At 36.3% G+C, this 13,286-nt stretch overlaps 2 protein-coding genes across 4 annotated transcripts; both read right to left on the reverse strand.

Annotated features, from left to right (window-relative positions):
- Window positions 1–1,117: 1,117 nt before the first annotated feature.
- Window positions 1,118–5,680, reverse strand: LOC137184695 (cytosolic sulfotransferase 3-like). 2 transcript variants are annotated; one of them, XM_067592606.1, is made up of 8 exons: window positions 5,590–5,680; window positions 5,073–5,211; window positions 4,680–4,808; window positions 3,981–4,111; window positions 2,228–2,354; window positions 2,032–2,129; window positions 1,721–1,895; window positions 1,118–1,623 (listed from the first exon to the last, which is right to left on the reverse strand). In XM_067592606.1, exons 1-8 carry the CDS (start codon window positions 5,596–5,598, stop codon window positions 1,511–1,513), a joined length of 921 nt encoding a protein of 306 aa, XP_067448707.1. In that variant the 5' UTR covers window positions 5,599–5,680; the 3' UTR covers window positions 1,118–1,510. The 2 variants fall into 2 exon arrangements, with proteins under 2 accessions (XP_067448707.1, XP_067448708.1); XM_067592607.1 differs by lacking the exon at window positions 5,590–5,680 and having other exon boundaries at window positions 4,997–5,087.
- A 2,083-nt stretch (window positions 5,681–7,763) lies between these two features.
- LOC137184696 (cytosolic sulfotransferase 3-like) lies at window positions 7,764–12,465 on the reverse strand. Of its 2 annotated transcripts, none has more exons than XM_067592609.1 (8): window positions 12,443–12,465; window positions 11,262–11,400; window positions 11,025–11,153; window positions 10,326–10,456; window positions 8,875–9,001; window positions 8,679–8,776; window positions 8,368–8,542; window positions 7,764–8,270 (listed from the first exon to the last, which is right to left on the reverse strand). In XM_067592609.1, the coding sequence occupies exons 2-8, from the start codon at window positions 11,398–11,400 to the stop codon at window positions 8,158–8,160; spliced, it is 912 nt and encodes a 303-aa protein (XP_067448710.1). In that variant the 5' UTR covers window positions 12,443–12,465; the 3' UTR covers window positions 7,764–8,157. The 2 variants fall into 2 exon arrangements, with proteins under 2 accessions (XP_067448710.1, XP_067448709.1); XM_067592608.1 differs by lacking the exon at window positions 12,443–12,465 and adding an exon at window positions 11,775–12,017.
- Window positions 12,466–13,286: the final 821 nt, after the last annotated feature.

Below are 13,286 nucleotides of genomic sequence, written 5' to 3' on the forward strand. Positions count from 1 at the left end.
GTGTACAGTGCGTTGCAGTAATCTAACCGTGAGAGTACAAAGGCAGTCAGTGTTTTTTGCATCCTCCAGGGAGAGGTATAGTCTGACTTTTGCAATGTTTCTCAGGTGATAAAAGGCTGTTTTAGTAACATTGCTGATGTGATTGTCAAAATTTAGGTCAGGATCAAGAATGACACCAAGGTTTTTCATTATTGGTTTTGCCTGTAGGGCCACATATCTCATTCATCTGTGCTGTAGACCTCCAGTTTTGTCCAAAAAATATTAAAAACATGTCAGTGAGACACACTGTTGCACTGGGTGACATGTTCCTTCACCATGAAGCACTGTTATTGTGGAGCAACATGATGCAACATTACCTTTACCAGAGGGCAACAGACATAGATATACATTTTCATGAATATTGGACGTTGCATGTAGGAGATAAATATCACTTCCTGTGTCCACTATGTGGTGCTAGAAAGCATGCACTAAATGCACATTATGTTCCTGCATATCAAATGTAGACCACACACTATAAATTTCATGTTAATCAAAAGAACTTTGTCACATAAGGCTTTCTTGCTGTTGCCAGTAGGAGGTGCAACACAAGTGGGTCATCTGACCTGCACGTGCATTGTCATGAATGTTGCACAAAGGAGTTAATACCCCCTCCTGTGTTCACTATGTGGTGCTAGAGAACACCCACTAATTGTCACTGTATATCATGTGTAGACCTCACCATGTAAATTCCATGTAAATTTGACAAATATGTTTGTCAAATAAGGTGACTTCCTGTTCTCAGTAGGTGGCACTATAACTACGACTCAATATTGATAACATGGATGTGTTCAGGCCTGGACTCCAATCAAGCATGTGAAATTTTTTGCAGATTATGGGACATATTATGGGACTTAATTAGCAGAAATTAGTGTAGATGCACCACTGTTTTGTTCATTGTTGCATTTTTGAGGGGACTTTATACTATATATAGTGGTTAGATTTACACACACAGTCATGTCCGCTCAGTTGTATCAAGTGCACAAGTGACGTCAGTGTGATACTGTTTACCCTTTACACTGTTTTGTTTTTTGGTACATTTTTTATTGTCTCACACAAAGAAGAAAATGGAACAGTAAGAATGAGTTCTATTATTGTTTTATTACAAATATACTTAAACGATATAAACCCTAGTTTTAATCAGAGTACAAGAAATGGCAGACACAAAAAGAAAGAACAAATGAATATCTTTGGATTACTGATCACACAGATCTCTTTGTCTCATTTGAGAGCATCAATGTAAATTATAGTTGTCATTCAGTCATACAGAGACATGATACAAACTTAACCTACATTTTTTCTTTAAGAATTAATTTGGTTAATTACATCAGTAGTTAATATTTGTATTTTATACAGATAGAGCACATATTTCTGTTTTTAAAGAATTTGATTTTTTTGTCTTCATGTCATGTCCATACCATAAATTTGCCACACAGTGTCCATTAAATGATCTTCACATATACCGCAGTCCTGTTCAAATTTTAGTGTGGAACTGAAGTGTGGGATCCTTCATCTTTTTCATGTAGTCTTCATCAAACTCTTCATTCTGGGCCACAGTGAAGTGGTTCTTCCAGTCACCAACTTTTCCTGCAGAACCACAAAGATTCAGTCAGTTATTTTAGCTGAAGGTGGATATCTGGTTTCTTTCCTGGTCACATATACTGTATAACATTATTCATTGTACCTTTTCTTATGAAGGAAGATATTTTGAAATCCATCCCTCTAAATGTTGAATGATTGATCATGTTATTCTTTTTCATATTATCAAACTGCACTTCCCCTCTAATTCTTTCCTTCTCCTCGGCTGAAGGAGACAAACCAAGAAAGCAGCAGAGTTTGTCTATTTCCCGTCCAGTATCCTGGAAATGCAACGGTCAAATATTATCATCATATTATTAAAAGCTAGCAGAACTTTGGAAAAGTCATGTGAACAAGAAGAGACTTCTAAATCACACAAATACAAGTAAAGACATCTTGCAAAAATAAATAAATAACCTCAATAAGATCTTCATAGAAGATGTAATGGAGGTTTGGATAAGTCTGTTTCTTCTTCCACCAGCCGTTCACGTGGTCATACCAGGATCCAAATACCACTGAAAAAGTAAAAGAATATATAAAAGCACTTGCAGAGTGTGGAAGAAATATGTGCATCTCCAATGCAAACAACTCTGTCACTGTATTTAATACATACTCTTTCCCTCCATAAATCTCTGGAGGTAACTGCTCCAGTCTCCAGGGTCTGGATTTATTTTGGTCATGCGTTCAAAGTGGAAATAAGACACCACACTGTCCTTTGCATTGCGGGCCACATAGACTATCTACACAACAACAAAAACACAATTTGGTTTAAAGACTAAACTGTTGATACTTAAAAGGCATTTTTATTCTTTTGTGTAAAGTTGTTATATGTGCTGCTGACACCTGTGACATTGTTTCACAACCAGAGGTTATTCAGTGTCACCAAAGGTCTTTTGGTTTCCAGAGGACAACATTCACCTCAAATGACTGTTAATGGATCAATTACATAACAGGATTATTCAAAATATAATAGTGACAATATTCTTTCTCACATAAATTTGAATTTCTTCCATTAGATGTCATGATTTCATACACTTTTGGTCAGGTGTGCCGTTTAACACTATGTGACTGTGCATTTTCAAACCTATAGTTTGTTTCCTCTGGTCTGAATCCATGGATGAAGGTCCTGAAGAAGCTCCTATCTGCCAAATTAATTGCTGCAAACTGCTGCAATAAATTAACAGGCAAGACTAGACAGAAGATTACATATACAGATATGGCTGAAAAAATTGGTACCCTTCCACCTTTTTAAAAAAAAAAAAAAAAAAATCAGCTTGGATCTGTATTGAAGTTTTCCTTGGTTCTCTCTCTCAACCCTTTGAACAAGCCCTCTGTTCAAGGTCCCTCTGTCCTTCTGTGTGTGATACTAATTAAAACACAATAGTCTGCTTTAAGTATCACTACAAATCAATTATTTCTTATAACGTCTAAGGGGTAACAATCATTTTGTCCAGGCTACTGTAGAATGTCTTTGTAGAATAAGCATGAATTCTGTTATTTTCACAACTTTTTATATTTTGTTCCACTGCAAACCAAACATACACATGTATTGATAATAAGATATATTTTCATTTCAACACTGTTAAGGGTGAATGGTGCATTATTTTAATAAAATGCAAGGGTACCAATCATTTCGGCCATGTCTGTATAATCCAGGGTGTAACCGTTGTTTGTAATTTGTAATGTCAGTATTGTCTTTTGGAATACATTTGAGTCATTTGCAATATATTTCAGTTATCTTTGATGTTTTGTATTATTTTAAGAAGATAGCTTTTATTGTGAAACAGCCACTTTTATTTAGAAAGCCAGTTGTGCTGTTCTGACGTACGGGAGAAGGGAGAAATGAGCAGGTAAAGATGCACATGTGCTCCAGCTAAGATACATGCTAAATATCAACCTATTTAAGTGGTTGTGAAATGTTTAAGGACCCTTCAAGGACCAAGGATAATTCCCTTATTTGCAGAACGCAGCCAACGAGGTAATTCTTGTTTTTGTTTTTATTTTACTTTGATGAGCTGTTTTCCACATGCTGTAAAGGCTTTTATTTTCGCTAACTTTGTCTTTATACCGTGTGTGTATGTGTCTGTAGTTTTCACGGTGGATTTGGAGAGAAAGCTACAAATAAAGCAGTTGCAAGAAAGCCACTTGTGTTTGCCTGTGCTTCGAGGGAATTACACAGGGTCTGAAGAGACTATCTCTCCAGCTCCAGGCCACTCCAAAACGCATTCCAGTCAAAGTTAATCAATGAGATAATCTCGACATGATAGAGAACAGTATATTCCCTTAGATTGCACTATATAAGTATCCTCCCCTATCTCAGCTTTTTCTGATCTTGAGACAATGGAAATTACACACAGGGAATGTACCTTGCAGTTTTGCTCCCAAAAGGACTTTGGCATAAACTGGACAGGAAGATGAGTTTTGATAAGTCGAGGAGAAGTGTGGAGCTTGTCGGCCATTTCTGATCCCTTGAAGATCTGTGGAGAAGACCCTGATCCTGGAAATTATTAAAACAGTTTACATCACAGTGATTCCTTCAGTGTAGTAAATACAGTGCCTGAATAAAAACATGATAAAATGCTTTTATATAGCTACAGAAGGGAGGTGTGCTCAACTGCACAAGATGTCTTGGCAGTGGACAAGCATAAAAAGAGGCAGGAGCACTTTGACTTTATGCAGCACAGACTTTATTCCATGAACTGATGTTTCACTACAAGCGTGCCTTCTTCAGACCTGCACATCAGAGTTTAAGTGCTACAGAAGACAAGCTTGTGCTGAAATGTCAGCTCATGAAATAAAGTGAAATTGCTACTGCCTCTTTGCAATTTTTATGCTTATCTGCTGCCTACAATGATAAAAGGCTTGTGAACATTTCTGATGCGATGAAGATAAATGCATCACTGACACACAACCTTTACAATAAAACACAATGAAACAAAATTTAATGTGCATTTTTAGTTTACAGACTGAAGCAAAGGGTGAAAATTTTCCACCATGGCCACCACAAGTGTTTGTGTGCAAGTTTGTGACATGAAATATGATGAGTATGAGATTGTTTGCTAAACCTGGCTGCAAATAAGGCACGATGATCTCTAAGTTAGGCACTCTTGTATAGATAGGGATGGATGTCTGACGCTCTGGAGATGTTTGACCAAAGTACAGCAGGTCAAGGATGTATGAGACCCACATGGTCCCTAAAAGTAGAAGAGGAGAAAGAAAGTCAAGTCAATTTTATTTATATAGTGCCAAATCATAACAGAAGTTATCTCGGGACACTTTTCATATGAGCAGGTCTAGACTGTATTCTTTAGAGACAGTACTCTTAGACTATCCTGACCCCTCACCTCTATACATACATCTTTTTAAGAGATTATGGACTGACCTGCTTTGGGGTATCACCTCCATATACACATCTGTTAAAGAGCAGTTACACATGCTGTTCATGTTGATGGACAGACCTGCTTTGGGGTATGATGCAATAAGTATATCATCTGGCCTGGCCTGAAACTTTTGAATGTTCTCCCAGTTGTCTGTGAAATAGTGGGTCATTGACACTCCGTGGAAATCAAACAGCTCCGGTCGAGAAGATAAATCCATCTTTAAAAAAAAAAGGAAAAAAGAGACATGAAAAACATATGGTGGTGTTTGGTTTCATACTAGAACAATCTGATTGTAGGGAAAAAGGACAGACTAAAAAGAAAGTAAAAGTAAGGGAAAGTAGTAAATTAATTCTAATTAACTTTGAGATTGTCTCAGGAAATAAATAATTTTCAAGACGCATTCATGTCATTTCTCAAAATGAAGAAGACAAACAGCAAATTTGCATTTACATATTTGTTGTGTTTAGCTCCATGTTGAATGTTAAACAAGTATTAAACCCTACTGGAAAATAAAGCAAAGTGTTTTTTTTAAAAAAAAAAGGAAAATTTTACAAATTATCGTAATAAAATGTAGTCATTTGGAGACATACAGTACCTTGTCCATTGATGTTCAGTTTGTCCTCTGATCACTGTTCGTCTCTATAGCATTTATGCCTTTCTCTTCTTATCTCACCCACATTAGTAATACATCAAATGTACAACTACCCCCTTGTTGCCCAAGTAACTTATTGTTTTCTAGTAACTCATTGTTCTTATGGCTTATTCATTCACTATTCTCCTGATTTTACAAAAACATAAAGTTCACATGGTTGTCCTCAATTTTTTAAAAGGAGACTAGCAATTCTTTATATTTTCCTTATTGTCAACAGATCAAACCAAACCAACAATGAATTGATCCTACTTACAAGTATCGTGTGTATATCCATATCCGAACATAACAATAATAATAATAAGCTTTATTTATAGAGCACCTTTCATGACATAAAATGCAGCTCAAAGTGCTTTACAAAGAAATATAAAATATAGATACAGATATATACATATGCACAAGCACATAGATACACACACACACACATACACATATATATACATATGTATGCGTATATATATACATACATAAACATATACATAGATATACACAGACACATACATATTAAACAGGATAAATATCAGTTAAGACATAATAGAGGAGTAAAAGACAAATTCTAGAGAAGGTATAAAATTTTAGGTATAACAAAATCAATTAAAGGCAAGGTCATAGAAGTAGGTTTTGAGTTGCTTCTTAAAACTGTCAACCGAGGTGGCCTGCCTGATATGAGGAGGGAGCATGTTCCAAATCCTCGGTGCATAACAACTGGAGGCAGCATCGCCATACTTCTTGCTGTTCATCAGTGGCACCTTCAGCAGACCAGCACCATGCGATATGAGGGAGCGATTTGGAACATACTCCGACAGGCAATCTGGCAGGTAAGAAGGTGCTAGCCCATTCAGAGCTTTAAAAACAAGTAAAAGAATTTTAAAATCTATCCTCAATGTTACTGGGAACCAGTGCAAAGATGCTAACACAGGAGTAATGTGACCTCTTTTACTGGTTTTTGTTAGAATTCTTGCTGCAGAGTTTTGGACGAGTTGCAGTCTATCAATAGTTTTTTTTGGCAAACCAGTGTACAGTGCGTTGCAGTAATCTAACCGTGAGAGTACAAAGGCAGTCAGTGTTTTTTGCATCCTCCAGGGAGAGGTATGGTCTGACTCTTGCAATGTTTCTCAGGTGATAAAAGGCTGTTTCAGTAACATTGCTGATGTGATTGTCAAAATTGAGGTCAGGATCAAGAATGACACCAAGGTTTTTCATTATTGGTTTTACCTGTGGGGCCACATATCTCATTCCTCTGTGCTGTAGACCTCCAGTTTTGTCCAAAAAGTATTAAAAACATGTCAGTGAGACACACTGTTGCACTGGGTGACATGTTCCTTCACCATGAAGCACTGTTATTGTGGAGCAACATGATGCAACATTACCTTTACCAGGGGGCAACAGACACAGATATACATTTTCATGAATATTGGACGTTGCATGTAGGAGATAAATATCACTTCCTGTGTCCACTATGTGGTGCTAGAAAGCATGCACTAAATGCACATTATGTTCCTGCATATCAAATGTAGACCACACACTATAAATTTCATGTTAATCAAAAGAACTTTGTCACATAAGGCTTTCTTGCTGTTGCCAGTAGGAGGTGCAACACAAGTGGGTCATCTGACCTGCACGTGCATTGTCATGAATGTTGCACAAAGGAGTTAATACCCCCTCCTGTGTTCACTATGTGGTGCTAGAGAACACCCACTAATTGTCACTGTATATCATGTGTAGACCTCACCATGTAAATTCGACAAATATGTTTGTCAAATAAGGTGACTTCCTGTTCTCAGTAGGTGGCACTATAACTACGACTCAATATTGATAACGTGGATGTGTTCAGGCCTGGACTCCAATCAAGCATGTGAAATTTTTTGCAGATTATGGGACATATTATGGGACTTAATTAGCAGAAATTAGTGTAGATGCACCACTGTTTTGTTCATTGTTGCATTTTTGAGGGGACTTTATACTATATATAGTGGTTAGATTTACACACACAGTCATGTCCGCTCAGTTGTATCAAGTGCACAAGTGATGTCAGTGTGATACTGTTTACCCTTTACACTGTTTTGTTTTTTGGTACATTTTTTATTGTCTCACACAAAGAAGAAAATGGAACAGTAAGAATGAGTTCTATTATTGTTTTATTACAAATATACTTAAACGATATAAACCCTAGTTTTAATCAGAGTACAAGAAATGGCAGACACAAAAAGAAAGAACAAATGAATATCTTTGGATTACTGATCACACAGATCTCTTTGTCTCATTTGAGAGCATCAATGTAAATTATAGTTGTCATTCAGTCATACAGAGACATGATACAAACTTAACCTACATTTTTTCTTTAAGAATTAATTTGGTTAATTACATCAGTAGTTAATATTTGTATTTTATACAGATAGAGCACATATTTCTGTTTTTAAAGAATTTGATTTTTTTTGTCTTCATGTCATGTCCATACCATAAATTTGCCACACAGTGTCCATTAAATGATCTTCACATATACCACAGTCCTGTTCAAATTTTAGTGTGGAACTGAAGTGTGGGATCCTTCATCTTTTTCATGTAGTCTTCATCAAACTCTTCATTCTGGGCCACAGTGAAGTGGTTCTTCCAGTCACCAACTTTTCCTGCAGAACCACAAAGATTCAGTCAGTTATTTTAGCTGAAGGTGGATATCTGGTTTCTTTCCTGGTCACATATACTGTATAACATTATTCATTGTACCTTTTCTTATGAAGGAAGATATTTTGAAATCCATCCCTCTAAATGTTGAATGATTGATCATGTTATTCTTTTTCATATTATCAAACTGCACTTCCCCTCTAATTCTTTCCTTCTCCTCAGCTGAAGGAGACAAACCAAGAAAGCAGCAGAGTTTGTCTATTTCCCGTCCAGTATCCTGGAAATGCAACGGTCAAATATTATCATCATATTATTAAAAGCTAGCAGAACTTTGGAAAAGTCATGTGAACAAGAAGAGACTTCTAAATCACACAAATACAAGTAAAGACCTCTTGCAAAAATAAATAAATAACCTCAATAAGATCTTCATAGAAGATGTAATGGAGGTTTGGATAAGTCTGTTTCTTCTTCCACCAGCCGTTCACGTGGTCATACCAGGATCCAAATACCACTGAAAAAGTAAAAGAATATATAAAAGCACTTGCAGAGTGTGGAAGAAATATGTGCATCTCCAATGCAAACAACTCTGTCACTGTATTTAATACATACTCTTTCCCTCCATAAATCTCTGGAGGTAACTGCTCCAGTCTCCAGGGTCTGGATTTATTTTGGTCATGCGTTCAAAGTGGAAATAAGACACCACGCTGTCCTTTGCATTGCGGGCCACATAGACTATCTACACAACAACAAAAACACAATTTGGTTTAAAGACTAAACTGTTGATACTTAAAAGGCATTTTTATTCTTTTGTGTAAAGTTGTTATATGTGCTGCTGACACCTGTGACATTGTTTCACAACCAGAGGTTATTCAGTGTCACCAAAGGTCTTTTGGTTTCCAGAGGACAACATTCACCTCAAAAATGTTAATGGATCAGTTACATAACAGGATTATTCAAAATACAATAGTGACAATATTCTTTCCTACATAAATTTCAATTTCTTCCATTACATGTCATGATTTCATACACTTTTGGTCAGGTGTGCTGTTTAACACTATGTGACTGTGCATTTTCAAACCTATAGTTTGTTTCCTCTGGTCCGAATCCATGGATGAAGGTCCTGAAGAAGCTCCTATCTGCCAAATATCAAATATGCAACATACTTTGTTGTACTAGTCCAGGTTTGGACCTCAAGTCACTCTCTAGCTGGCTGCTAGCAACTGATAATTCCACTCATCCTCATCCCACTATGCAAAGCGCATCTGGCTACAAGAGCCAGGGCAAGTCGGATCTCATTCCCACCACAAACAAACCAGAGTAGGACTGAACATCACAGGTCTGAAATTGCTCAAAACAAAGGTTAGCTTGATGATTTAATGATCAAAGCGGCAATAAATTAACAGGCAAGACTAGACAGAAGATTACATATACAGATATGGCTGAAAAAAATGGTACCCTTCCACCTTTTAAAAAAAAAAAAAAAAAATCAGCTTGGATCTGTATTGAAGTTTTCCTTGGTTCTCTCTCTCAACCATTTGAACAATCCCTCTGTTCAAGGTCCCTCTGTCCTTCTGTGTGTGATACTAATTAAAACACAATAGTCTGCTTAAAGTATCACTACAAATCAATTATTTCTTATAACGTCTAAGGGGTAACAATCATTTTGTCCAGGCTACTGTAGAATGTCTTTGTAGAATAAGCATGAATTCTGTTATTTTCACAACTTTTTATATTTTGTTCCACTGCAAACCAAACATACACATGTATTGATAATAAGATATATTTTCATTTCAACACTGTTAAGGGTGAATGGTGCATTATTTTAATAAAATGCAAGGGTACCAATCATTTCGGCCATGTCTGTATAATCCAGGGTCTGAAGAGACTATCTCTCCAGCTCCAGGCCACTCCAAAACGCATTCCAGTCAAAGTTAATCAATGAGATAATCTCGACATGATAGAGAACAGTATATTCCCTTAGATTGCACTATATAAGTATCCTCCCCTATCTCAGCTTTTTCTGATCTTGAGACAATGGAAATAAAACACAGGGAATGTACCTTGCAGTTTTGCTCCCAAAAGGACTTTGGCATAAACTGGACAGGAAGATGAGTTCTGATAAGTCGAGGAGAAGTGTGGAGCTTGTCGGCCATTTCTGTTCCCTTGAAGATCTGTGGAGAAGACCCTGATCCTGGAAATTATTAAAACAGTTTACATCACAGTGATTCCTTCAGTGTAGTAAATACAGTGCCTGAATAAAAACATGATAAAATGCTTTTATATAGCTACAGAAGGGAGGTGTGCTCAACTGCACAAGATGTCTTGGCAGTGGACAAGCATAAAAAGAGGCAGGAGCACTTTGACTTTATGCAGCACAGACTTTATTCCATGAACTGATGTTTCACTACAAGCGTGCCTTCTTCAGACCTGCACATCAGAGTTTAAGTGCTACAGAAGACAAGCTTGTGCTGAAATGTCAGCTCATGAAATAAAGTGAAATTGCTACTGCCTCTTTGCAATTTTTACGCTTATCTGCTGCCTACAATGATAAAAGGCTTGTGAACATTTCTGATGCGATGAAGATAAATGCATCACTGACACACAACCTTTACAATAAAACACAATGAAACAAAATTTAATGTGCATTTTTAGTTTACAGACTGAAGCAAAGGGTGAAAAATTTCCACCATGGCCACCACAAGTGTTTGTGTGCAAGTTTGTGACATGAAATATGATGAGTATGAGATTGTTTGCTAAACCTGGCTGCAGATAAGGCACGGTGATCTCTAAGTTAGGCACTCTTGTATAGATAGGGATGGATGTCTGACACTCTGGAGATGTTTGACCAAAGTACAGCAGGTCAAGGATGTAGCAGAGCCATGTCTGTCCTAAAAGACAGACAGAATAAAAAAGATTGTCACGATCCAAACGACTCACCTCCATATACACATCTGTTAAAGAGCAGTTACACATGCTATTCATGTTGATGGACAGACCTGCTTTGGGGTATGATGCAATAAGTATATCATCTGGCCTGGCCTGAAACTTTTGAATGTTCTCCCAGTTGTCTGTGAAATAGTGGGTCATTGACACTCCGTGGAAATCGAACAGCTCTGGTCGAGAAGATAAATCCATCTTTAAAAAAAAAAGGAAAAAAGAGACATGAAAAACATATGGTGGTGTTTGGTTTCATACTAGAACAATCTGATTGTTGGGGAAAAGGACAGACTAAAAAGAAAGTAAAAGTAAGAGAAAGTAGTAAATTAATTCTAATTAACTTTGAGATTGTCTCAGGAAATAAATAATTTTCAAGACACATTCATGTCATTTCTCAAAATGAAGAAGACAAACAGCAAATTTGCATTTACATATTTGTTGTGTTTAGCTCCATGTTGAATGTTAAACAAGTATTAAACTCTACTGGAAAATAAGGCAAAGTGTTTTTTAAAAAAAAGGAAAATTATACAAATTATCGTAATTAAACGCAGTCATCTGGAGACATACAGTACCTTGTCCATTGATGTTCAGTTTGTCCTCTGATCACTGTTCGCTTTATATAGCATTTATGCCTTTCTCTTCTTATCTCACCCACATTAGTAATACATCAAATGTACAACTACCCTCTCGTTGCCCAACTGACCTTGGTCTTTATTTTGTTTTCTAGTAACTCATTGTTCTTATGGCTTATTCGTTCACTATACTCCTGCTTTTACAAAAACATAAAGTTCACATGGTTGTCCTCAATTTTTTAAAAGGAGACTAGCAATTCTTTATATTTTCCTTATTGTCAACAGATCAAACCAAACCAACAATGAATTGATCCTACTTACAAGTATCGTGTGTATATCCATATCCAAACATAACAATAATAATAATAAGCTTTATTTATAGAGCACCTAAGTAAGTGTTTTAAAAAAAGGAAAATTATACAAATTATCGTAATTAAACGCAGTCATCTGGAGACATACAGTACCTTGTCCATTGATGTTCAGTTTGTCCTCTGATCACTGTTCATCATAAGATGAACAGCAAATTTGCTTTTACAATTTACAATTTTGTGTTTAGCTCCATGTTGAATGTTAAACAAGTACTGAGCCCCACTGCAAAGTAAAGCATTTGAAACAGGAACATTATAAAAATTAATAATTAAACACACTCATCTGGAGACATACAGTACCTTGTCCGTTGATGTTCAGTTTGTCCTCTGATCACTGTTGGTCTCTGTAGTATTTATACCTTTCTCTTCTTATCTCCCCTATACATCTCCTCCTTTCTTGGCACAACTGTCTTTTGTCTCTACTTGACTTTCCAGTCTGAGCGTGTTTCTACAGATTGATATCACATGTTTGTCCTCAATTCTTTAAAAGATAAAGCTGTTGATTCTCTACTATTTTTCTTATTGTCAATAAATCTCATGTGCAGAGCCAAACCAACAATAAGTTGATCTTAATTAGAAGTATTGTGTATGTATCCAAAGCCTATATATAGTATTCCTCTGTGACATAAACCTTTAATCATGTTAGTTTGTTTAGAAACTGCTTTAAAGACTAATAACAGGGAACAGGGAAACAGGTTTAGGTAACAAGATGTTTAGAAGGCGAAAGGCATGAAGCAACATTGACAAACTGGCGAGGAGTCAATTAATCTTGGCGAGTATATATACTGCTGGGTTAGGTCTGTGCAATAGGACGATATATATGGTGTATCAAGAGAAAAACATCTATTGTTTCATATTACGCTCTATCATTTATTTTGTTGTGATGCAAATCACACTCTTTACAACAATATTTTTCATCATTTGGAGTCTGTCTGTCTTTTTTATGTGGATTACATTAATAAATTATTCTTCTTTGCTTTTTACTTGCAAAGCTTTTATTGTACTTTTAAGAGTATTTAATCTGTACAAACGATGGACAGACAACAGGGGGGCAAGGACCAACTATTTATTAATTAAATTAAAATGTGCTATATTGATATAGGTATTGTTATTCAGATATGAAATGACCTATGGTGGGATTTGA

The sequence above is a fragment of the Thunnus thynnus genome, chromosome 6 (genome assembly GCF_963924715.1).
Source record: "Thunnus thynnus chromosome 6, fThuThy2.1, whole genome shotgun sequence".
In the NCBI taxonomy this organism is placed as follows: Eukaryota; Metazoa; Chordata; class Actinopteri; order Scombriformes; family Scombridae; genus Thunnus; species Thunnus thynnus.

Coding starts and splice junctions, on each gene's coding strand:
- LOC137184695 (XM_067592606.1), bottom strand. Junction 1,896..2,031: donor TCTATGAAGATCTTATTGAG/GTTATTTATTTA, acceptor TTGCATTTCCAG/GATACTGGACGGGAAATAGA. Junction 1,624..1,720: donor ATCTTCCTTCATAAGAAAAG/GTACAATGAATA, acceptor GTGGTTCTGCAG/GAAAAGTTGGTGACTGGAAG.
- LOC137184696 (XM_067592608.1), bottom strand. Junction 9,002..10,325: donor TTTGGGAGCAAAACTGCAAG/GTACATTCCCTG, acceptor GTTGTTGTGTAG/ATAGTCTATGTGGCCCGCAA. Junction 8,777..8,874: donor GAGATTTATGGAGGGAAAGA/GTATGTATTAAA, acceptor TTACTTTTTCAG/TGGTATTTGGATCCTGGTAT.